Raw genomic sequence first — 27,756 nt, forward strand, 5'->3', positions numbered from 1 at the left:
GTAGAAAAATTTCACTTTTGAACTTGAACTTGAACTTTTTTTCTACATGGTATGGAACGCCGAAGGGGGACAGTATACCGAAAAGTCAGAAACATATCGCCATGACGGAAATTATTCTTTGATAATATGCTGAATTGCGTTTGTCTAGGATTCAGGTATTTTGTAAACATTCTATTATTGTATTTGTAAACTAATTCTTAGTTTCAATTAATTATTTTTATTTATTTTTTTTGGGGGGGAGGTATTTTCGCCTCTGTAAAGTTAAGTCTATCCCGACAATTGAAAAAGTTTAGGAGATGAAAATCAAACGAGCATATATAATGCTGAAAATGTCAACAAATCGGATGTAAGTAGAAAGTTATTACATTTCAAAGTTAATGCTTATAATCACGAAAATATCATCAATGGGGATCGGCCTCAGTGACAATTTTGTTGGACTCAAAATCTAAATGCATTCTCACTGAGCGCATTGATTTTTTTTTTTTATAAAGGCGAGTTTCAAAGTCTATATGCCCATGAACAAATGTGTTTTTCACGACTGTTTCAAAAACTTGATTTGAATTCTTTTTTTTTTTGGTCGCATCATTGGCACTGACGAAGAGTGACTTTACCCCCTTTTTACCTTTCATTTTTGAGAGCTACGTACGCTCCTTTTAAAATCTGCGATTTTATTTCTACGGCATTTTACTAAACCAATAAGCGGCCGAAGCCGAAGCAGACTTTGGGGGCATGGATCATAAATGGAAAAAATACTAAATAAGAAGTCATTCTGAACAAAAATGATCTACTACCAAATGATTTTGACATTTACAGTTTGCAGAAGAAGGACTGTTATTACCAGCAAATTGTTTGAAAAAATGTCAACCCCGGAATTAAACTCATCAAATTAATGCATTTAAAAAGCAGAATGTTTGTTCATAATTATAATGATGAAGATGATAAAAATGAGAATGATAGTGATGAAAGCCATGAAGATGATGATGGTGGTGGTCATGGGAGAGTATTTGTTTATGATTAAATCAAAGAAAGAGTGATTTAATGATTATCTGAGATACTGACAGAGAATTAAAACTTACTTCAAATATTCTGAAATAGATGAGCATAGTACTCTGGTAAAGAATTTCATAAATCGGGACCGTGGTGTCTAATGGATCTCAGCATGTGCAATAAGCAATTTAGGGTTGATTAAAGAGTTACGTGTATACAGTATATGGTATGAATGAGTCCGGGAATGAGTAGATGTGTTCATTGTATAAAAAATTGTGGAATGAAGGTGGAAGTATTTTATATACGAACTTGAACATCACAGTACAAGCTTTGAAATGAACTTATGTCAAATACTGTTATGGTCTTTAGTTTATGGAATAATAGTGTGTGATAATTAATATTGCAAATCAGCACAAATTCGAATGTTTTATTTTCTGTAATAAGTATTAATGTGTGTTTTATTTTTTTGCACAGGTTGCCCAAACTATATACATATATTGCAGTACGATAAATAGGGTAATATTAATGAATTGTATAGTGTGATAAGGGTAGTATGTGGAGGATAGTTTTCCAATTTGTAAAGTAAACCAACATTTTTCGAAATAATATTTTGGCCCATCGGATATGTTTAGTTCATAGGCATTCAGTCAGAAAAAGAGGGAAATTGGTAAAGTTTACAACAGTTCTGGCACAATAATACCATACACATGCAATTAAACTAAGCTAAAATTAATACACATTACTGAGTAGGTACAATACTCGCCTATCTAAAGTGGCAATGCTACTTTCAAAATTTTGCTGGGTTCGTGTTCCTCCTATAGCCATGTGCTCTGGGCAGGGCTGTCGCTAAAGGGGGTGGGGTGGAAGGTGCGACACCCTCCTACTCTGGATATTGTCGGTATCTGCGCTGCCGTCGGGAAAATGAAGAAAATGGGCGATTAAAAAAAGAAGAGAGAAAGAGGAAAGAAAAAAGGGAAAGAAGAGAATGAGAAAAAGAAAAAAAGGAAAGACATGACAAAAAAAATAAAATGAAAACAAAAGGAGGAAAACCAGAGAGAGGTGATTGGGTAGACATGGTAGATGAAGTTTTGAATAGGTTACCTGGTGTATCGGTGTAACTAAAGATGAGGATTTTTAGATGTTGGAAAAATTAAATATAATTTCATAACATTTTTTAAAATCATGTGTTTTCTTGGTTTCTGTTAAGCTCCATGGTTGAACTGACGCATGTCAGAAAAATTACAAAATGTCGGGTCACACAGCGTTGTTCCAATTGCTCATGTACCTAATCGTTCTTGTTCATTAACTTTGTCGATAAATGTCAAATTTCATTATCGTTAAATTGTGATTTTTCGATATACGAAGGTGGGGAGCTCTCTGTACCAACAGTAATTAGAATGTCCAGATAAAATTCTCTGTTTCAAAAATTTTCCATCTCGCGCACGCATTATATTTATTGAGATACACAACTTGTCCAATAACAGATGCGGAACACGGTTTGTTCTTTAAAAAAAAAGGGCAGATGTTAAGTTTTTTAAGTGAAATTTTCAAAAGTCTTCAGCTCGCGCTTCTCTACCGACTGTGAAAAGTATACCCGGTTTTCTATAAAAAATAATAATAATCAGCTTGCGCTTCGCGCTTATATCATATATTTAATGAGATCCCTATCCTCTAGAAAAAAATCCTTCATGTTGCACAATGCTTCAGTAGTTCCCTTTCGGGTTAGTATTTATTAAAAAAAAATAATAAAATCTTTAGAATGCCCAATTTTCAGATTTTCTTCTATAAAAACTTTGCGATTCAAATTATTGTAAATGATTTTAAGAATGACATAGATAACTAAGGTTCATAATTTATGTTCTGTAAGTTGTATTTATTGTTCAAATAGAATAAACGGAACGTTGCATTTAACATGGTATTTTCAAAATACATGTACAAAACCTGGTCATTTGACAAATACTGACAATTGGATTAGCATAAAATTTAAAAGTGTAAAATGATTTGATATTACTTATATTTTCGGAACATCAACTGTCAATTTTATTAAGAAGGTAAACTTAAGGTTGTTACTCCATGCAATATCAGAGTATTATTTTGGGGATACTATATTCTGATAGATATTAAGTATAAATATTTATTTATTGTCCATAATTGAAAATTCTTGTCGTAAACATGCCGTGCAAAATGATAGACATTAAATTATATAAATTTAACATGAAAAATTTGAAATGTACATTTGGAACATGATATTAAACGTGATATATCTTACATAATAATTCATAACAGAGTATTTAAATAACATAAAAGGCATTATGAGTTACTGTGATATAATAATGATAATTAAAGGACAAGTCCATTCCAACAAAAATTGATTTGAATAATTTGAATCAAACAAAGATATTCAAGTCTGATTTTCTTTTTTTATAATCGAATGCAAAATAAGAAACTTATAGTTTGAAATTCACCAAGTCATTATTTTGTAAATATCTTATATTAATTAACATACAATATTTCAATTTGCGCACTCTCAAAAAAGTTGGGCAAAATGGTCAAATTTTTAACCATCACTTTGCAACATACTATCCACACAAATATTTGTTAAAATCTGTCAAAATTGGGTAATAAAACTAATAATTGCCCAATAATATGTATATATTACCAACGTACATTACCCAATACAGCGGACAGTAGTGTAGATTTCGTACAAGGAAAATTTTAGTTGAAAAGTTTACTTTTCTACATCTTCAGGCCGAGAGGTATCAAACAGTCTCACATTATAGTGACGAAAATAAGAATGCTTTCTATGTTATAAATATTTTTTTTAAATACGAGTAGTGATTTCATCCGTTCCCTTATTAGCATACCAACCAAGATGGATACATCTTGGTTAAACATTTTAAGCTAAAGCTAAAAATGTTTCTTATTTTAGATACGATTTTTATGAATGTTCAGTCTAATGTATGTTTGATCTTTCTCTGTTTTTATTTGAACCAAAATTAATTTCATTGGTTGGACTTCCCTTTTGATATTTTGGTATCGGATAACCATCATGACAAGTAATTTTGGGTAATCACAATATCGGTCAATTATTATCGCACACGTGACCCAACAAATTTTACCAAACTCTACAATTACACATTTGGTTACACTTTAGTTGGGCAACTACTCGTACACCGACTAATTTATTCAAATTGGATATTGCCTAGCTTTCAATTTCGTACAACTTTAACTGAGGTGACAATCTTGAAAGAGTTGGAAAAGGCCACTACCCATATACGCTGTTTAATTTTTACTTGATTTTTTTTTACATAATTTTAGAACAATGCTGTTTACTATATTCACTTTACAGTGGATGTTTAGAGTTTAAACAATAGTTTAACAATTGAATGATTTTGAACATACTAAAGAACAGAGTTATATATTTGATATTCAATAAAATATGGATAGTTGTTTACACTATTGTAAACAACTGTTGTAAATTTCATCATGATTAACGGCGTTGTATAAACTTGTGTATATCGTGTTTAATGTGTATAGCCATTTGAGTCTGGTTTTTGTTTTTACAGAGGTGCTGCTGAAATGCACGTTACAATTATTTAATAGGACCAACCATTAACGTCACAATCTGGAAGACGTGAATTAGCAATGTAGATAAAATGCCCTGCTCATGGTCATACTGGTGCCATGGTCGGTCCCGGGGGTCGGATGTCGAATCTAGGAATTTCTAGGCGGCTTGTAGACCACTCAGCCACCCCACCTCTTGTATAATTGTCATTGGCGGCGGAAGCCAAAAGAATTAGGGGGACTACCTGAAATTCTGTGTTGGACACATGTAAAAAAAATTGACAAGCAAGCAAAAAAGGAGACATTTTAAGGGGGGTCCACCAGAATTTAGGGGGGGACGCAGGAAATAAAATTGACAAGCAAAAAAAAAAAATGTTATCAACTAAAAATTTAGGGGGGGGGGAGACTATCCCCCACCTCAATTTTTTTGGGGGGACCTATCCCCCCCCCCCACTTCCGCCGCCTATGATAATTATCACCATTCTGTGACTCAATACCTTATTAAAGAAATTTTACATTACAAATCCATTTCGTCCATTCATCAAAACACATGGATCATTCTATTTATCTTTTAAACTTAGTGAAGGCAATGTTGCCATTTTGTGATAGTAAATCGGGCCACCATGACACTCATGCCGCATGAAGAGGCATGCGAAAGTTTGCCGAATCCGGTGAATATTGGTACTGTGTACAAATTAAAGTTTCGTTAACCCCAAGTGCTAACCCCGGGCTTGACATATTTTGGAACAACCATTTCAACTGTCAGAAAATATCAGACAAACTTTATGCAACATATATCAAGTACTGCTAATAACTAATGAGTTAAATTAATTACGTCATATTCTATGACTACGTGACTAAGACCCCAAACTAAAGCATTTCATCCATCAGGCGTAGGCTAAATAGTCGCCCAATAATATTTACAAGTTCATGAAAAAGAATAGAGCTGAATTCCTATGCACGGGTAGTCGAACACGAAGAAGTAGTTTTTATATTACTCTTTGTCTTTGATCCCACACTTGTAGAAGATGTTAATGCCAGGGTTGAAGTTCTTGTTTGTGCTGCCGATCCGCAAACCTTTTTTCGCCAGAGATCCCTTACTCGTTGATTAGCGCCGAAGAAGATGAAAACGAATACCCCTTGAAGAGAGCTGGTCAGGATGAAGATGGTCCAAACAGAAGCAGAATTGGTAAATGAAGCGATGAAACCAAAGGACCATCCAAAACCAAGCAGACAGGATATCTAAAAGAAAGAGATTTTTAAATTCAGAAAAAATTATAAATAAGAGAGGATGCAATTATTGTTTTATAATGTATTTTATAAAGAGCATTCTCATAATTGTTTATGTTTATGTGATTCACATTATTAGAGCATAAATAAATATATGAACAAATAAATAAATAAAATCTCAGACCACCAGGTAGGCCCATTTACGCCTACCTATTATGTCTGCGTCTTCTATTTCTTTTTCTCTTCACATGCGCGTACGCAGAAATAAGTGGGTCATTGTATTTCATTATTATGTTTAAAATTATGGTAGCATATCTAATGTGATTGCCTAAGAAATAAATGTTATTGTTACATTATTTTGATGAAAGGTGTGTTTAAAGCTTAATGATAAACGTACAGTGTGCATTGCAAAAAATGGTCAAAGATCTAGTATAGGCGAATTGAAAAAATAATATGACCAAGTCAGTAACTACAATATTCACAACCCATTCATACACTTAAAAAACGTGCACACCTATTTACCAATAATGCGTCAAGCATTTCCATTTATTTGAATGCAGGATAAAGAGCATACAGGTCCCGATACAGGTGCCGTGGCCGGGAATCGAACCCCGGACTTTCCACGTATAGCCAGGCGCCTTATAGACCACTCGGCCACGGCACAACCCTCCCAACACGCACACCCCAAGCCTGCACAAAATACAAAAGTATTGTGCGTAAATTTCACATCATACAAACCTTAAAGTGGACCGCCAATTCGGTGAACATTTCCTTATGTCGCTTTCCCGTTCCTTCATGAAGGACGCTAGAATCACGTTTGCTCTTGTGAACACCCCATGCCGTTAACACGAAGAAAACAAGATTGATAAGAAAACTGACAGCAACAGGCACCAAGAAGGCCAAGACAATGTCTTTCGCTTGGTAGATCCAGCAACCTGATCCGATCTTGCCATAGCGAAAGAGTGATGGGTTCTGACTTTGGACGATGAGACAGGGAACGATGATGATGAGAGGAAGACACCAACCAATGGTATGGTAGACGATCAGTCGTCTTGTCTCCTTATGTCTCTTTGGTACAAAGGATGAAGATGCAAAGTGACGAACAAGATCCCATGCCAAGACATTTGTCCAGGTGAAGACGGCAAGCAGAAAGTAATGTGTTATAGCAGCTGCTATCGTACAAGCGGTTGGAATTGAACTCACGGAGGAAGACACAAATTGGAGCATCACCTGTAGACAAAAAGGGAATATTTCATAGTCATTGTTCGTATAAAATTTGATCTCGTATAAGTAAAAGGCATAATCATTTTGCGAGGGTCCATGTTAAATTACACGTATCTCTAAGTGTACACAAATATTATTTTCCGGCAACAGAGTAACAGTTGGACCCGGATGGACGTGTATCACAAAGTGACACAGGTCTTGAGTAATTTTACAGCCATTTATCGCAGTGAACTGAATTTCATACAAAAATAAAAAGTCAAGGACATTTTTTGACGAATGGTAGACGTATATATCACAATAGTTTTTTTTTAAGGATTGGGATTATATCGAAGCAAACTATCGTTGGGTCTGTTGCTCGTGTGTTTTATACACCATAATATTTTTTTAAGTACTAAATATCGGCCTTGAATGATTAAATACTAAATTGGAACTCATTTGATTTGCGGATTTACAGACTTGTATCCATAAATATTATGGGAATAAAAGACATTGTTCAAAGTCATGGCGTAAGAGACGTGACTGGATTTTAACCCCTTATTTTAACATAGGTCTTTCATGTCTGTAGTTTGTGTTCTTAGACCTTTCTTCTTCGGGACGTCCTAATTGTTCGGTAAAGGAATTAATGATGGGAAATTTAGAATAGACTTTGTACTTATATACCTGCGCTACGAAAAGAGCAAAAACAAAGTTCATTGTAGATATGCCTTGAAGATTCCTCAGAGGCTTGAAGACGCAGTATGTGATCAACGTAGCGAAGAGACACGTCATGGAAAGAGTAAAAAGGATGGCGTTCAGGATATACTGTCCTCTGGAATAACTGAACAAGCTGACGGGTTCTGGAGGATCGGACAAAGTCCAGCAGAGACGGACAGATCCATTCTTGAAACGGGTGTACTTATCCGGAGGGAATGAAATGCTTTGGTATATCTACATGTATAATCCAGAGAATATTGTACACGTGGAGTTAAACGTATCGTATCTATTTCAGGCCTAAAATTTAGCGGTTAACTCTCTGTCATAATCATAGTTATGATTATATATGTAGTCCAAATGAAACGCGACGTATATGATGATCTTATAAAAAAACATTTTAATGAAAAAAAAATTCACAACGAAAATTCATTATCTGATAATATTGTTTGGAAAGAGACCACCGCCCTCACCCCCTTTCACTTAGACAATGACGCAGACTTCAGGGCCTTGTTTTCCAGATGTGAGTCCGAAAAAAATATACCTAAAATCACCAATTCAATGGAAAAAACACGTCACGAAAAAGAATGTCCTAAAAAGATATTCTCTCATAAACAGTTTGATACTACTTTTAAGTTATTTACGCTTAGATAATCGGGATTTATTCCGACTAGTGTCAAAGTAAGGCATGACTGCAATGGACATTTTGAGAATGGGCAATTCCATGGAAAATGTTCACTTTAGAGAAAAAATAAAGTTTCCGATTTCACTTAAGCAGTCAAATTTTCTTAAAAAGTAATCTATAAAGTACCAATTTCTAATAGAATAATCGCAATATTGATAAGATTTTATAGTTTTTTCCATCATCAAAAAAATAGAATAGTAAATTGCAAAATGAAAAAAAGGTGGCTATTTTTAAACAATTCATCTTTCCTGTCTCTATTAAAAGCAAACAAGGTCCCAGAGGTCTCTTTTAACTTTTGAATAGTTGATAAAAGTTTAAATCAACAGAAAATCATCGTTAAATTTTATGCCATTCATCAATTTTAGAGAAATCTGTCTTAAGATTTGTGTGATTTCTTTACCATTATCAGTGTCATGTCCGTTACGTTTTTCACTTAAAGTTTTCATAGCTTACAGGAAATCTGTCTAAAGGTACTGCAGATTCAGATTCTATGTTAGAATTAAACCCCCTACCATGTGTAGCAATAATTTTCCCTTACCATTTCTCATTTTCATAAAAATGGCGTAACGGACATGACAATTTGCGTAACGGACATGACACCTTATATATGACAAAAGGCAGCATTCACAAAAACAAAATATTAGGCTTAGTGTCACAGACTGAGGTCAGTCTCAATTGCTTGAGGATAGCTGGATGTAATATCTCCTAGAATCTGCATGTCATTCAAGCAATTTTTAGAAGTTAGTGAATGATGAAAGTTCAGCTCTTGTTCTGGTATATTTTTCTGAGAATTAATGGTATGCCACATAATATTAGGAAAGATGCAGCTTGATCTGGCAACATACTTAGATCACAATCTGCATCATTTGTGTTTGAACAATACAATTGATTATCTTAGGTGTTTGCACTGACAGTTTGGAGCATGATAAAACTTCAACTTGTGAATTCATGAGATCATTGATGATGATCATTGATGATACATGTACGGTATTGCTTCAAACTATCTGACTTTCACCAACCTCTACTTCTTCAGTGATGGCACGGGGTCACATTAAAAAAAATAAGTTTGTATTCAGAATCAGATATCTGTGTTACATGGTGTAGCTCTATGAATCCATGAACCTACAGTGACACTTCTTTGCAATATCACAAAGCAAAGGGGCTGTGGAAGGAATGTGGCGCGATCAATAAATTATGCCATCATAGTATTTTGGTCAGCCATAATCACGATTTGAATGATGTATCTTCATTTGTACACAAGCAGTGCGGACAATGCAAAAAAATTAGATACAGCCACATTTGTCAGCTAGTAAGATCGTAAGATTTAGAACATCCAAGATTTGATGAAAGGATGATTATACTCAGGATGATATTTAATTTGAATGAAAAATAATTTTAGAAGCAATTTACAAACATTCCAATTGCCTTTCAAGTCATACATACATGTAATCGATGATGAAAAATTGGTTCCCAGGTACTGCTATTAAATTTTAAAATACTTTTTAATGTCATTTTTTTAATCTTAAAACTGACATTAATACTACTACATATTCTTTATCATAAAATACATTTCATAATATGTTCATCTTGGATTTATGCAGGTCTAGACTAGTACATTTGTTTTCTTCTCACAAAAAATGAGATTTGGTCTTCTCAGTGTGCCGTAGTGGTACGATAAACATTGTATTCTATATAAAACTATCATGTAGGCTATAGCTATGAAATTAATGATACCTGCCAATAATATCTACATATTTTTCTTAAGAATGTTAGTAAAGGTACTTTGCTGTTACATAATTTCATTCATTATTCATATTTCTTTCACTTTGAAATTAAGAAGTGCTAATGAAGTTCACTTCGTAAGGGTGTCATGTCCGTTACGCTAGTGTATATTATCAAATAGTAAGCCATGAATAAAAGATAATCTTTACTATCACCTTCTTCTCTTTTAATTAGGTGTAGAGGATGGTAGTAAATGGAAAATACTCTCTATCTGTTGTTAAATTGTGTAAAAGAGATTTTTCTAAATATTTTTTTGTTTTATAAATATTGTATGAAAAGCCCCCCTCTTAAATTGCAAAATAATGGGAGATATTACAGATTACCAGTTATGATGAGTGTCTCTAACCTCTAGCCTTAACATGTAAACAATTAGACTTGTACCATATCTTGTAATAAAATAATTATATTCGCTTACAAAAAGTGGACGAAACTGTCATGTCCATTACGCTTTGTGTGTCATGTCCGTTACGCTATATTTTGAGCTATGAATACAGAATGCACTGCAAAACTGTTGTTAAACACCATTTTATGGATAGAGCATGATCTTAAGGTTAAACTAACACCAATGTCAGGTGCATGCAATCTAAGAATTCACAGGAATTTTGATAAGCAATTGGAGGTAAAAATGCTTTGTCCATTTCGTGTCATGTCCGTTACGCTCACAAAGAGTGCAATATCTCAACAACTTTTCAATGAAACAATTTGAAATTTCATGTGTATGTAACTGATACTTAAATGTGTCTGATAAGCTCAGTAACAATTATCAAAAGACTGCTAATTCTACTGTATAAACTTTTGAATTACAAAAATTTGTCTGAACGTCATGTCCGTTACGCTGGAATTGACCAAATGCATCCAGGAGCTTCATTTCATAAAACTTGTTATGATAAAGAATTTTGCATTAACAGTTAAAAGCTACTGAAACCGGTCAATTTGATTGGCTAAATCGTGCATTTATTGTTATAACAAAAGGGACCCTAATGGCCATGGCGTCACAATCTTACGTGACTTACGTGAACTTCAATAATATTGAAATCGAATTAACATGACATTGCTACTAAAAAAGTATTTATAAAACATTTCCCCTGCTAATTTAATTGAAAATGTATTTTGTAATGAATTTTGTGTTGGTTGTCTGCCTTCATTGATATCAGATATGACAACTTTGTGGATTATGATTGGCTAATAAGCACAGTTCCTATGGTAACTACCGGATAAAACAGGATATGACAGATAAAACGCCCGACAGGTCCTTTCACGAAACGCTCCCATGGATTCATTCATTGCCGCGGCAGCCATGCCTTGCTTTAACATATTTATATCAAATTTTACATCACAACAAAAACATCTCCTAATGATTAAAATATAAACAAACCATACGAAAATGACTACATATTGTTTGGGAGAAGATCTCTTTCAGAGAATATATAAAGGTATTGTGTGCACTGTTCATGGCGTATTTTATCATTGAAATGGCGATTTCTTTTTAATTAAGTTTTCTTCTGACTCGGTAAAGGTCTGCTTGTTTTACAATCATTGCGAAAACTTGAAGTTAACTCTGATGCTTGGAGAGAACTTTATTGTCATTAGGAGATGAAGTGAAATTTCTATTGAAAATAAAAGATGTTACTAATGCTCTTCTTGTATTGAAGAGGAAATTATTTGCATTGCGTTTATATCTCTGATGTTAAAAATAGATGTATGCAGTAGGCCTACACACAATACACAGAACTTGTGGACTATCGTTTGAACAGCATTGTTTCGATCTGACCTGTTCCAATTAAAATCGATAATATATTAAAATACTTACAAAAATGGTCACATTTCCCCTTGTGTCTTCGGTAATGAGAGAAGCTCCAACAATGATTGACGGGCACGTTTGTAAGTCTACGACATGTCCGTAAAGGGAAAAGGATAGTTCTTTGGTAAAATTCCATTCATCTGAGAAACGTGTGAGGTAGGTGTCATTTTCCCACAAAACTGGTGCTATGAAAGTAGTGTTATCATACGCGATATAGACAGTCCCATTGTATTCTATAGGTTCAAATAACTGGGGTTTATCCTGAACATGAAATAAAGAAGTAGACCTACTAAGACCAAAGTCAAGATTGCATCTTTCTCGGATGATAACTTTTTTATCAGGGCAACTCTTTTCCCGTAATTCCTCTAGGCTTTCCTCAACATCGCTTTTGAATTGTCTTAATGTTGTGGGTAAGGAGTCTGCAGGGATTTCTAAGAAGGTGGTGAAATTTAATTCATCGATGTCAAAATTGAAATCATAGTCGGAGACAACAGGAGTTTCTAGTGTTGGTAAAGACTTTATAACTTCCAAACCATAAAAACCATCGTAACACTGCCAAGAACCTTTGGCTACAACAGCAAAAATGATGGTTCTGTTATCGCATTCTGGCCATGAAATCCCTTCTGGAACACATTCTGTTCCAGTTGGTATCATGCCTTCAGGACATGTCAATATAGGATAATAGTAACCCGCGTTAAAAGCGTTAACAGGTTTTACAATAGGGACACTATCAATACATTTAAATGTGTCGTTAGGTAGTTGCACCCCATTGCACTTCGCGCAATCTTCGTTTCGGTAAATACTTCCATTAATAAAGACCCTCCGCTCCTCTTCGTTTGAACAAAGTGACTGTGAGCTTTGGTTGTTTATTTGTGAGTCACATTGTGAAATGATGGAAGATTCATCGAAACATGACCGAGGTCGAGGAGCGAAAATCCCGTCGATTTCATACGGTTCCTGTCCACAAAATGTATCCTCAGTTGGAAGGTTGTCCAGGCATGGTACAAAAATGAAGTAAGGGGTGAGTTCGGAGGAGTTGACGCCGTGACAAAGAGCGCAATACCTGTTACGGTAGAAGACTCTCCTTGGGTCAAAGAAGACAGTATCATTGGCGATAGGGTTTTCACATCTATGTGCCAACTCATTGTCAGTTTCAGATACTGGCGGACATCGACTAACTACAAAGTGGTTGTAAATGCAAGATGAGTTGTGTGCGACGCCAATGGAAAATGCGGTGCAACTCCAATATTGCTTATCAAGATCCATCGTTTCAGGCTCCTGCGCTGTACTATTTGTCACTTTGTATCCATAGCAACAGTCGTCGAAAAATTCGCAGTCGTAATCACAGGTGCAGTACGCAGATTCAATTATCGTTGAATTCATTTCACATTCATGTATGAATGCAGAGAAGTTCACACACTTGTCTGAATCTGTATATTAGATCAAGAAACAATGCATGTATGAAATTATAGCCATTGTACAACCATTCAGTAAATTTGCGAATGATCATTGAATAAACTGGAATTTTGTTGCCTTTACAAGCTGTTGTTGCATACAGCTTTTTAGGCTACTAATGTTTGTTACAATTTTTGTGATAAATAAGATTACCCTAGATTTACTTGGTGTTTAAATGAAGTTTGACTGTTATTCCTTTAACCCTAAAAGGATTGGGGGCCCATGATGCCCCCAACGCTTCGCGCGATATTTATGAAACGAAAAAAAAAAATTAGGCCGCAATATTTTATGACTTATTTCTTTTAAATCTCGCGCAATTACTGAGATGGCATGAGATGACATCTAGAAAAAAGATGAAAATTGGAAGTGAAATTTAGTGTTAATTATGCAAATTGTGTTTTTCACTAATAAATTTGCATATTTTATTAAAAAAACAAAAAAATAATTTATCTTAATACTGGCTTATAATTTATCATGACTTTGTGTAGTAATCATTGTGCTTGCCAAATTTCGGCGCAAACGGCGTCCGAGATCAGGGGTCAAGGGGTCTTCATGCCCCCCCCCCCCGTCCTCAATAGGCTTACATATCAAATAGCCCAGTCCTTTTAGGGTTTACTCTAAATAGAGACTGTAAAGTCATGCTACTGTTTGACAAATAATCAAATGAGCATTGAATTCCATGTAAATATGTTATCTAGAATTGTAATTTGTAAAGTTCATGTCTCCCGTACCTGTACTCCAGTCGCTTATCATGTGATTTTTTAGGACCACTTATCATCAATTAGCCACTGTGTGTGAGTATTTTATAAACCCATGACTGGTAAATTAATATTATAAAAGGTGAACAGATTTTGTTTTTAAAAAATATGACACGATGTGATATGACACGTTGCATTAAAAACATTTCATTGTATTTATTCAGGTACGTCAGATCTGTCAAGGATACAGAAAAGGGTCTGATAAAGCCATTATATACAAGTTTGTATCCCGATATTAACCCTAATTCTCCCGGGGGGACCATAATGCCCCCCCCCCCTCATCAATTTTCGCGATATACTAGTATCTGCTGCGCGAAATTTTTTCACCTCGCAGCTCACTGACTTTTTACATTCAAGTCTCGCGCAAATTTTGAGACCAAATTTGTGACGCCCGGGTACGCGGTTACGACATTACGCAACATTATGCAAGTGCATGTCAGACCCAAAATTGCTCATAAACGTGATTTCATGTACAAATCCAATGCAAATTGCGTATTTAGCCAAAATTCATAAATGTATCATTATTTCTACTTTTACTGATTAAACTTAATTAATTTTGCCTTGTTTATGATCAGAATTATGTCTGGAACAATTTCCATTGAAAAAACAATAAAAAAACAAAAAGTAAAAAAACAAAGAAATACATAAGAAATTCATAAAACAATAAAATACATAAGAAATTTATTTCCAAACCAAAGTGTTTTTGAATTACGATTGTTAAGAATGCTACAAAGAAAATTTTTACCAAAAATTAGCATTCTAGGAGCTTTATTTAGTGAATTAGAGCAAAAAGTATGATTTATGCATAAATTAGCATAATTAATTCATATAAAATAAAATCTCATTATTTTGGAAAATTTTACCATACAGCCTTGTAGATTACATCGCACACTACCAGCGTGCAAATTTTTGCGTCGCTCGCGCGATCGGCGGCCGAGATCTTAAGGGGGGGGGGCCATAATGGCCCCCCGGGAATGACAAGAATCAAAATACCCCGGGAGATTTAGGGTTAAAGGATATCTTGGGGACGATAGTATCAAGATTTCAAGACGTTTGCAATATTTCAAGACCTTGAATTAAGATTTAAAGCAATGCAAATTAAAAACTGAACAAACATTGATACATTCCCCAAAATTAAGAATAATCTTATACAAAATCTTGTTCTGTTATATCAGAAATAAGTCAATATATGATATACTAAGCCCCTCAAAAAAAGTTTTGCAACTCAGTTTTGGGGGATGATGTATTTTTGGTTAATGAAGTATAAAAGATGAAACTGGTATCATTGGAAAGCTGAATTATTCTTCTTTACAATGACATGCCATTTGCTGTGATTATGTAATTATGGAATATGCAATCACCCTGAACATCGAGAAAAGTCAGAAGTGAAAGGTTGCAAAATGCATTGATTTCTAACAAGAGTCTCCATTTCTATAGAATTTCTACCATGCAGGCGACAGTGAATGCACTCGGTCCATCCTCGAAACAATTGGAAATTCGCTATTGCAAACAACGCATTTTGCAACATTTCATGTCTAACATTGCTGCGTATTATCATGTCTGTGTATTTCATGATAACACTAGCATTACAAATGACACATGATTGTAAAGAAGAATAATCATGCTTTCTAAAGATATCACTTTTACACATGATGATGGCACATTAAGAAATTTATTAGCACTCAAACTTGCAGTTTGAGTTGCAGAACTCAAACATGACATGGCAACGAATTTTGCAACATTTCATTTTTTACATTGCTGCATATTTATCATGTCTGTGTATTTCATGATAACACTAGCATTACAAATGGCACATGATCGTAAAGAGGAATAATCATACTTTCCAATGATACCACTTTCACATATGATGATGGCACACTAAGAAGTTTATTAGCACTCAAACTTGAGTTGCAGAACTTATTTTGAGGGGTTTATATTGATAGTATAATAGTGCTGACCCTATATGATATGAAATTGTATAATGTATAGTTGTATACTTACCGGTAGGACACATCCAAGTTGTATAGGAGATTGGAACTGCAAATAATCGAAATCGGATAGAATTAAGACGGAGGAAAAGGGGAGGGAAATGTGAGAAAAGGTGTAAAATGGTAGGGGTGAATGAAAAAATGTGGAAACTGCTTTTTTAAAAGAATGGGTTCCTTAAAAAAATCCAAGATAAATTAACAATAAGGCCTATCTAAAACAAGTTCCTCCCATTGTGTATGTCACGAACCAATACATTTAGATTGGTATACAAGTGTCTACACCGAAAAAAGGCCGCTTATTCCTTTTTTATACCATGATATTTATTTTCTGAACTTTACAATAAGTTTTAAACAAATGTTTAAAATATTAGACAACAAAGTTTATTTCTTATAAATATGATTCTCAATAAATTAATCATGGCTTTTTAAACTGTTAAACAGCTACTGTAAGGGTCTATGAAACAGCGATGTATACAATTTTTAAACTGCGTTTTCTAATCTTATCAACTCAATAGGCCGGTGCTATTGCAAGACCAAGTTTTTTTTCCTTGTTCACTGTCCTCATTCATTTACAGAAGGATTAGGGTTTCACAGGCCTAATTACAACTAGCAGGCAAAAGATATTCATTCATTCGAGCTAACCCATTCTCAATTTTTAAATTTGATATTGCTGATTGACAAAAATGAATAAATATGACTGACAATCTAACACTGATTCTAGGAGGGTACCTACTGATCTTCCTTTTTTTCTAAAATGGAAAGAGATATCACCACTTTGGAACTATTTTTTTACTGGCGGAAGAATTAGGGTCATCTTACTCCCTCAAGTGATAAATTTGTTGTTGTTGTTGTTGTTCGCTTGGGTTTTAAGGCGCGTGTCATTCAGATATGAATATTTACGCCTATATCAATTTGTCGTTTTTGTGGTTATAAAATTTTGACGCATAATGGATTAGCGCTGCTTTCAGTAAATTTGAATGAGATCGTGAAAGGCGGCTCATCACAAATCCTTGATTGTTTGAATAGTATTTTCTGGCCAACCCGGATCAGTAATTTGAACGGGCTTCTCAGCATGCGCGTGGTTGCTATTAAAAACAAGCACTGCCTAGGCCCCCCCAATACCCAATCAAGACAGTGTGATGCCTGTCAACAGACCTCTCCTTCCGAAGTTTGAAAAGAGAACAATAAAAGTGTGTAATATAAAATACATGATGTATATGGTATACCATAACCAATATAAGGACACAATTAATTAATGCAGACATTCTGGGCTTGTGCTCGGTGCAATTAATGTCATGTGTTATTAATAAGTGTTACATGTTTAACATGTTATCCGGAATATTCTATCGATTCATAGATGGGTGACACCCGTGTACATAGACTCAAGAGGAACTTCAAAATGCAGTAGCCAAATACAAGTAAATTTATAGAGAGGAAAAGAAAATAACAAAACAAAATAAAACATATTACATACATATGTACACATTATATACATTTATTTACAGGCGCTTTATCTTATAATATGTTATGCAGACAAAGAACTTAAAAATAAGAGAGTCTATGTGTCCTTCTTACGAAAGACACAAGTGCTCTCTGGTGTGAAGCTTCTGATGAAGATAATGATCCCTCGAGATCTGCTGCCTCTTGGGAGTCTGTATCCACTAACAGCATTGTTCTTTCTATGATATATTTTGCGCATTCAGTTAGAAAATGTCTTGTTGTTTCGGGCACTCCACAAACATCGCATAATCCAGTTAGGTGTGTTTTGAAAAGAAATAGGTTTTGGTTTAATCCTATATTATCCATTCTTAGACAGTGCAAAATGGATTCACTATTCTTGTGGTTCAAGGAACATTTAAAAGTTCCTGCTACGTTTTTTTGGATTCTTTTTAAGGGGGATACAGTTTCTTCCCATCTATTTTGCCATTTTTGCATATAATAAAATTTGATCAAACTATTTGATTCTCTTTTATTTAGTTTATTATGGATGTCAATTGTGGGATGTGTTAACGCACCTTTGGCGGCCTTATCAACCACTTCATTACCAGTGATATTACAATGCCCAGGTATCCACTCATAACAAATATGTATTCCTTTTTGATGAAGTTGTGTCTGGAGCATCAACAACTCATAAATAAACTGTTCTTCATTGTTGTTTTTCAAAGCTTCTAGTGCTCCAAGAGAGTCGCAGAAAATAACCGCTCCTGTGAGTAATCCCGGTACCTGTATTTGGTTTAACCAGTATAATGACAGCATAATGGCAGCTAATTCTGCTCTGTAAGAGGATGTATTGTTGTGTAGTCTTTTGGACTCTACATAATTAAAGCGTGGTATAAAAAAAGCAGCAGCTGCCCTGCCCGTCTCTGGAGACTTTGAGCCATCCGTAAATATATGTACGTGGTTTGGCCACTTCTGATTAATAAGTTCTATACTTCTCTGTTTTTGGAGCAAGGGGTTGTCTGCCTTGGAAATAAGGTCACTGAGTTCATTTGATACTGATGTGGTCTCATAATGCCACTTTGGAATTGGTGTTGTTATAAACATGTCCTCAATCTTGTATGATAAAATCGGAGGTAATACTAACACTCTTTGACCAAAGGGTTCCCGAGTATTTTGATTCACTTGTATATTAAATTGCCAATAGTCTTTCAAGTCCTCCGTCAAAGGGTGGTTTGGGATACTTTCAATACGTTTTTTCAATTTGACACTTAGCATTTCCCGACGTATGTCTAAAGGCATCTCCCCAAGCTCTACCTGTAATGTTCTAAGAGAAGTTCCTTTTCTTGCTCCAGCACAGATTAGCAGTGACTGATATTGGATCGAGTTCAAAATATTTTTTACATTGGTTGTTGCAGAATTGTATGCTTCGCATGCGTAATCCATCAGTGACCGTATGATGGCTTTATATACCTGGAGGGTTTCCTGAGCGCTGTTACAAAAAGGGCTGTAAGCAATGCATTTAAGTACATTTATTTTTTGTTTACATCTATGAACAATGCTATCAATATGTGGCTTCCATGTCAATCTCTTATCAAATAATACTCCTAAATATCTGTGCTCCTTTTGTGGAATTAGAATACATTCATTCAAAGTGATCCTGAAATGTTCTTCTCTATTTGAACGTGAGAATAGCATTGGACGAGTTTTGTCATGAGATATATTCAATCCCCATGATGAAAACCAGTTGTTCAATTCATTTAGATATTCTTGAATATATTCGCTAGATTCTTTCAAGTCACTTCCGTGTCTCCAGATAACGCAATCATCTGCATATAACAGATTGTACACGTTAGGTGAAATAGGAATGTCGTGTAGCATTATATTGAACAACTCTGGGCTGAGTGTACTCCCTTGGGGGAGACCATTATTAATTTCCATACATGGAGAAAGTTGCTTTCCTATTCGGACCTGGAAAGTACGACGCGATAGAAGATTATAGATGTAGAGAAGTATGTTGCCTTTCAGTCCAATTTTACCTAATTTGACTAAAAGTCCTTTGGTCCACAATGAATCGAACGCTTTCTCTAGGTCTACAAATACAGCTATCGTCTTCGTACCGACTTCCAGATTCTTTTGTATGCTATTTTCAAGATGTATAATGTTATCTAAGGTACAACGCCCCCTTCTAAATCCATTCTGGATTGGGGATAGTATATTATGTTTTTCCAAATAAAACTGGAGTCTCTTTTTTACCAAACTTTCCATTATTTTCATAAGGCAAGAAGTTAAGGAAATGGGGCGGTATGAATTTGTTAATGTGGGGTCTTTATTTGGTTTCAAAATTGGAATCATTATGGAATGCTTACACGAGGGTGGAATTTCACCGGATTCCCATATTTTGTTGATTAACATAAGCATGGCTTCTTTTGCGTTCGTTGGAAGATTCTTATATACCTGATATCCAATGTTATCTTCCCCTGGCGTTGATTCTTTTTTCGTTTTCAGGATATAATTTAGTTCTGTCATGTCAAAAGGTTCATTAATGGCAAGTTTACCGTCCATTTCCTTAAATGGGAGATCATTAAATTCTTTATTAATCTCCTCTTCTTCTTTGTTATGGGGTTTGTTTTTTCCCGCAGATATGAAACTTTGTGCGAATGCGCTTGCCTTTTCTTCGTCTGCGGTAATTATCTTACCGTCTGCGTGAATAACTGGCATTTTATTGGTTGGTTTAGTTTGTGAACCATTTAGTCTCTTTACAGAGCGCCATATCATCGTTAGGGGCGTAAACCGGTTAAATTTAGAGCACAGTTCCCGCCAATATTGCCGTTTTGCTTGTCTAACGAGTCTTTGCGCTTCTGCTTTCTTTTTTCTATAGTGTTCCAAATTTGGTTGGGATGGATTTTTCCTCAGTTTGTTTTTTGCTTTATTTCGTTCCCTTATTTTGGTGGTGCAATCTTTTGTCCACCAGGGAGTTGGGTTTTGTTTGTGTTTTTTATAAGATGGGGCAGTTTCCTCCAGAACGCTTGTGATTAGTTTTATGAAAAGGTCATAGGTTTCTGAAGCGTTCAATGCACTCGTATCAGGGTATGTGTTTTTAAAGTGTTCCTCGCATTTCTTTCGAAAATTTGACCAGTTCATATGTTTAAAAGACCATTTTTTGGTTGGATAGTGATCTGGATCATTCATGGTTGGGGCTTTCTTAAGATGCAAATCAATTCTGACGGGAAAGTGATCGCTGCCACATTTGTCAGATAGGACCTGCCATTCACAATTAATAGCTAAAGAGGGTGAGGTGATGGATAAATCAAGGCAAGATATTTTTCCTGTATGTGGATCTAATCGAGTCCCAGAACCATTATTAAGTATGACGAGGTTATTTTGATTAATAAAGTTTTCAATTAAATGACCGTTGCTATCAGTTTTCTCACTCCCCCATAGAGTGTTATGGGAGTTAAAATCTCCTACTATCAATAATTTAGAGGTGTCCTTGACATTTTGAATGAGTAAATTTAAGTCGTCTTCTTCTAGTTTTTCACATGGATTATAGTAATTAATAATTGTAATAAAGGACTTGCCCATGTGTATATTAATTGATTGCATTTCGCAATCTACATTTAGAGATATGTATTCGTAATCCAATGAGTTATGGATATAGAATGCACATCCCCCTCCTCTTCGGGAATTTCTGCTTTTAGAAAAACAAGTATAATTAGGAATATGTATTGATTGAGAACCTTGATACCATGTTTCTTGTAAACATATTAAATGGATAATTTCATCTCTTTTACAATGTATATATTTAACAAGTTCATCACCGTGCCCTTGCATTCCCTGCGCGTTCCATTGTAAAATGACGAGCGCGGGCATAATAACACTTATTAGCTTGCTTGTGCTGGAAATTGTTCCGCGGCTGTTCTGATAAAAGAGATAATTTCCGCCTCTGATTGGTCTTTTGCAAAGTTCATGAGTAATTTGGCAAAGAAAGTAACAAGTTGTTCATTGCTAGCTGCTGTTAGAAAATTTTCTTCTTTTGGTGTTGGGCGTGGGGTCTTGAACTTCCTAACATTAGAGAACGACTGTGTGGGGATCTGATTATGTGTGGGTGTTGGTATTTGTGGTAGCTTAAGGTGATTGGGTTCAACGGGATCGGGATTCCTGTGTATTTGTGCCTGGACAGTAATTGGTTTGTTATTGTTTACTTTGATTTTATTGAATTGCACCGAAGTCGGTATTGTTGGGATCTGAGCCTCCGTTTGTTGAATTTCTGAGAAAGCTTTGGTTGCCTGTGCATAGGACATTTTGTTCACAACCTTTATTTTCTGGATTTCATTCGCTATTTTGGCTTTTGCGCAACCTTTATACGCCGCCGAATGTTGACCACCGCAATTGATACAATTGTTTAGTTCTTTTTTTGTACAGTCATCAAAATTATGTGCTTCCCCACATCTTACACATCTTTGTTTCTCACGGCATGTATTTGCCGTATGTCCAAATTTTTGGCAGTTGAAGCATCTACTGACAGGGGGGATAAACATCCTCACCTCCATTCTTTGAAAACACATTGTTATTTCTTTTGGGAGAGACTGTGTGTCAAAGAATAAAATAACACTACGTGTCGGGGAAGTAGTAGGTCCACCTTGTGTTTCCATATCAACCTCTTGCTTTCTGGGGTTTTTTCTCAATATTCTTTTGGCGTTTACAACTCTTTGACTTTTTAATTCTGCTATTATTTCTTGGACTGTCATTTCGGTTGGTACTCCTGAAATTACTCCCTTTTGCAGGTTTGGACGATTGTTTATTTTTACTGGAATATTTCCAATAGACTGAATTTCCTGGATTCGTCTGTACTGTTTGATATTTTGGCATTTCACGAAAATTCCATTTCTAGTAGACTTTATGTATTCGGGAGAAAGGCTTGAGCAATTTTCGATAGCTCTAATGACAACTGATAGGCTAACATTTTTTAATGATTTATCACGATCTATTGGTACTATGAAAACTTTCAGGTTTTGGTTTCTTGTTTCTGCAGATGGGGTGCGGAATTGGAACTCATTGTCAGATTCACCCGACGAGCCACTCCTTATAGATACGTTTTCTACACTAACACTTCCTTCTCTAGTTTTACGTTTTTTCTTTCGTCTAGACGTTTCTACTGTTTGAAATTCCCCTTCAGGATCTGTGTAGGGGGTACCCGATTCAGATTCTCCCCGAAATAGAGGATGTGGATACTTTGCCGCCATTATTGGCATGTGCCAATTTGGCGGGAAATTTGAAAATCAAACAAGTGCTGTATTAGTCGTGTGTAAAAGAAAGCCCAAAATGTTTGCTTACCAGTTTCGTGTCCGAGGTATAGCAAATATAGCTAGAATGGTCCCTATTCCAGATAATATAAATCCATTATAGGCAAAAATCCAAAGATAGGCAAAATTCCAAAGATAAAGTAAAATATCGAGCGAGCGAGAAATTCGCAACACGTCCGGACGCAACCACGTCTCAGGCCTTCCTCATGGAGGTTGGTTTGATCCTGTCCGGTGTAGTCTTCATAAATGCCGATTTATTTTTAAAATGAGCCGGTCGAGGTACCCTTTTCTGGTCAGATATGGAATGTCAGACATATATCCTATCCACTGGTAATAAACATTCAACCCTCGAATGTCCTTATTTTTTATGACTATTCTTAAAGTGCCACTTTAACACACGAGTCTATATGGGAATTTTTTAGGCCTGTGATACCCTAGGGGATCAAACAGACGAGGTAAAGCATTAGACAAAACTTATAATGAATACATTTCATGCAAAATATAGTTATGCTATCTCTCAAAACAATTCATATTCACTCACTCCTTCGCACATTGATTGCGTATACCATTATAATGGATACATCATATAGGATAAGGAATCCCAATATGTAGACTTGTTTACGCCAAATGGCTATATATACACTACCAGTAAAATTGTTGATCTATTTTTCTTAATGGTATTATTATCTTGCATACTTTATTGCTCACTCGTTAGCTCTTTCTTGCATCTTCCAAATTACGCAAAAATTCGTGATGGTAGCTTGCATTTTATTAATTTTCCACAAACCATAGATTAAGAAATATACATCGCGTGCCTGTATGCTATTTCTTGATTCTTTCAATCCCTGGGGCAATCGTATTTTACTGTCACTTCATGCTACGGAGAAAATGGAGGGAAAATCTATGGAAAACATTAAGGTGGATTACATAAACTATTTCCCAAACAAGTGGAGCGCCTCATTTACCCTTTTTACACAGGATTTTCTTAACCCCGGACTATCGCTAACCCCGTACTATCCTCAAACCCCGTACTATTTTTTTTTCCTTTTCACACATGCCAAATTGTTATTGCTAACTCCGGATAAGGAATGCTTGCTTTTTACACACGAAACTCGCTAACCCCGGACTAGTGGTTTTTGTCGATCATTCGTAGTACAAGTACTTCACTCGTACACTTTTTACACACGCTAAAATTTCCTTAACCCCGTACTATAGATGGGGCCCAGCTATAGTACGGGGTTAAGCTTAGCCCACTTTCGTTTTACACTAGCGATCTTAACCCCGTACTATCGCTCTTAGCACCGCAATTGCTGGGATAACCCTGCTTTTTTGCAGGGCCAAATAATCCCGTACTATAGGTGGGGTTAGCCCACTTTGCAAAAATGCTGTGTAAAAAGAAAGTGGGCTAAGCTTAACCCCGTACTATAGGTGGGGCTAAATGGCAATTTAGCCCCCCCCCCCTGTAGTACGGGGTTAAGGAAATTTTAGCCTGTATAAAAAGGGTATGACAGTCTCGCCTGCATTACGCGATTCAATATAGCAGCAGTGCTGACCTTAAAGACAACTTTAAAATATTTAAATTCACAAAAAACACCATTCATATAAGTATATAATACTACTTCACTAACCCTAAATGGCATTTGACCTTGATCATATGACCTAAGACTTCTGCAAGATGATCAGTGATACTTGATAAGCCTTACAGTATGTCCACATTTCATGAACTATATCATAAACTTTCACAGTTATGGAAATTCAACAATTATCCCAACATGGCCAAAGTTCATTTGCCTTAAATGACCTTTGACCTTGGTCTCATGTGACCTGACACTCAAGTAGAATGTTCAGTGATACTTGAATACTCTTATGTCCACATTTTATGAACTAGATCAATAAACTATCAAAGTTACGGTGGTAATTTACAAAAATCCCCCCAACACAGCCAAAGTTCATTGACCCTAAATGACCTTGGTCATGTGACCTGAAGCTCACGTAGAATGTTTAATAATACTTCATTACCCTTATGTCCAAGTTTCATTAACTAGGTCTATATACTTTTTAAGTTATGATGGCATTTAAAAAAACTTAACCTTAGGAGGTCATGGCCCTGAGAAGCAAACAAAAATGACATTTCGACATTTTGTAATGAAACTTTTAGTTGGGCCTTTCAAATTTATCGGAACCAATTTGACCTCCATTTTGTTATGACCCCCCCCCCTTTTTTTTTTTGGGGGGGGGCTTTCAAATTTACGTCAGCAATAAAAAAATAGTTCGTAGGACCTGCCTTAGATTAAGATATAAAGATTTCGATGTTGACTCCCCGAAAATGATCTAAGATTACTGACCCTAAATGACCTATGACAGGGGTCATCTGACATGAAACTGAGACAGGAAGTTCAGCAATAGTTGATTACTCTTATGTCACTAAGTTTCATGAACTAGGTCCGTATATTTTCCAAGTTATGATGTCATTTGAAAAACTTGACCTTATGTTAAGATTTTGACGCCCCCTCCGTCAGAAATTAAAGTGACTTATTTGATTGAAAGTCTACAACATTGTCAAGATTTATGTGCCTGGGTAAGGGTGTCTATGTGTGTGTATGTTTGCAGATGAAGTTTGTCTTTATTTCGAATGTTTCATCTTAATATTTCTGTTGCTAATTTTGTTATTTTGTCTTGTCGTCCATTCCCTATAAGCAATTTTTTTTTCTATGGTCCAAGCCATATTTTGTATTTTATTTTATGCATGTATGTACACCCTGATTTTATATTTATATTTCATTATAATTGAATTGAAATTGTCAGTTAATTTGTCAGTAATGCTTAAGGACAAGTCCACCCCGACATTACATTTATTTGAATAAACATAGGAAACCCAACAAGCATAGTGCTGAAAATAGTGCATCAAAATCGAATGTAAAATGATAAAGCCATGACATATATAAGTTTCGCTTAATTTCACCAAACAAAGATTATATATGCACATCCTGGTCGGTATGCAAATGAAGGGATTGACGACGTAACCCGCTCACTATTATTTCTATTGTATTTTATTATGTGAAACATAAACTATTCTAATTTTCTCCTCATTGGCCTGAGACAAAAAGATTTATTCACCCCTGAATATGTGAAATTCTTATAAATTGAACCTTTTATGATTCAGTCAAGTTGGTCAAATCTGCAAAAGTTTAAATATTGTATAATTCAAACAATTAAAACAGAAAAGAAATAGGGAGTGAGGCTGTGACGGACATCATCGACTCCCTCATTTTCATTTCACTGAGTTGTGCATATAAATGATTGTGAAAATTTTAAAATTTCACAATTTTCTTATTTTACATCCGATTTTGATGATTTTTTTATGGATATTCTTGTTTTATTTTTCTATATTGATTCAAATCAACATGTTTCTGGGGTGGACTTGACCTTAAATATCATCAAACAAAATAAAGCATTTTCAAAGATGCACCGCTTCGAAGAAGAAAAACCTTCAAAATATGAGTAGATTGCTGCCAAAAGCCGTTGTGGGTGTGTGTGTATGTATGCGAGGGTGTGTGTGTATTTCATTGTAACCATGGACCTGTAGTAAGTCCATGTTGTAACCAACTTCATGTATTTTTCTGCTCAAAGCGCTCAATATATGATTCGGATCATATTTTGATCCATGATTATATCTAAAACAAGTTCCAAGTGTTGTACGAGAACTTATAGGCTCGGATCCACGGATGACGTATGTACCTCTTTTTCAAAGGACAAGTCCACCCCAACAAAAACTTGATTTCAATAAAAAGAGAAAAATTCAACAAGTATAACACAATGAAAATTTCATCAAAATCAGATTTAAAATAAGAAAGTTATGACATTTCAAAATTTCGCTTATTTTTTAACAAAACAGTTATATGAACGAGCCAGTTACATCAAAATGAGAGAGTCGATGATGTCACTCACTATTTCTTTTGTTTTTTTATCGTTTGATGTATGAAATATTTTGATTTTCTCGTCATTGTCATGTGAAATTAAGTTTTATTCCTCCCTGAACACGTGGAATTCCATTATTTTAACATTTTGTGCTTCAGGCAAGGAGGTCCTAATCATCAAATTCGTAAAAATTGAAATATTGTATAATTCAAACAATAAAAAACAAAAGAAATAGTGAGTTAGTGACATCATCGACTCTCATTTGGATGTAACTGGCTCGTTCATATAACTATTTTGTTGAAAATAAGCGAAACTTTGAAATGTCATAACTTTCTTATTTTACATCCGATTTTGATGAAATCTTCAGCATTGTGCTTGTCTGATTTTTCTCTATTGATTCAAATCAACTTTTTCTGAGGTGGACTTGACCTTTAAGGTTTTTTTTATTGTTTCTTTTATTCGTGAATAAAATTATCTGGACATGCTCCCTTTAATGTTTGTAACACCATTTTTTGGGCTGGACAATGTCTCTTTTAGAAAGCACCTCCAAACTCCGATCTGGTATTTTCTAGATCCGCCCCTAAGTGCATACAGACAAGAAATGTGTTTTCTAAGCGTTACCTTCGCTTGATGAGTAGGGTGAAGAATAGTCACTCCAATCGATATCGGGAGACCCGAGAAATGAAAGCTGAGAATCCGCCTCAGAACTGGACTGCAGAGTATCTCGTTCATTTCTTTCAGAAGTTATATCCGCTGTAACATTACCTCTTCGGGCTCCAGTCAAACCCGGTGTAGATTGATATCCGCCATCAGGACCAGAATCATGCTCCGCATTGGAACAGTCACGAAATGAGGAAAATATCAGGAGAAACAATAGGACAAACCCGCCTTTCAGTGTCATTCTGTCTTCACTTTGTTTTCAAATCGAAGA

General features: G+C 35.3%; 1 protein-coding gene across 1 annotated transcript; it reads right to left on the reverse strand.

Moving 5' to 3' along the window:
- Positions 1-4,979: 4,979 nt before the first annotated feature.
- On the reverse strand, positions 4,980-27,756 carry LOC121407556. The gene is made up of 6 exons (XM_041598691.1): positions 27,447-27,756; positions 16,178-16,213; positions 11,973-13,393; positions 7,666-7,932; positions 6,520-7,011; positions 4,980-5,793 (listed from the first exon to the last, which is right to left on the reverse strand). The coding sequence occupies exons 1-6, from the start codon at positions 27,724-27,726 to the stop codon at positions 5,506-5,508; spliced, it is 2,784 nt and encodes a 927-aa protein (XP_041454625.1). The 5' UTR covers positions 27,727-27,756; the 3' UTR covers positions 4,980-5,505.

The sequence above is a fragment of the Lytechinus variegatus genome, chromosome 2 (assembly GCF_018143015.1).
Source record: "Lytechinus variegatus isolate NC3 chromosome 2, Lvar_3.0, whole genome shotgun sequence".
In the NCBI taxonomy this organism is placed as follows: Eukaryota; Metazoa; Echinodermata; class Echinoidea; order Temnopleuroida; family Toxopneustidae; genus Lytechinus; species Lytechinus variegatus.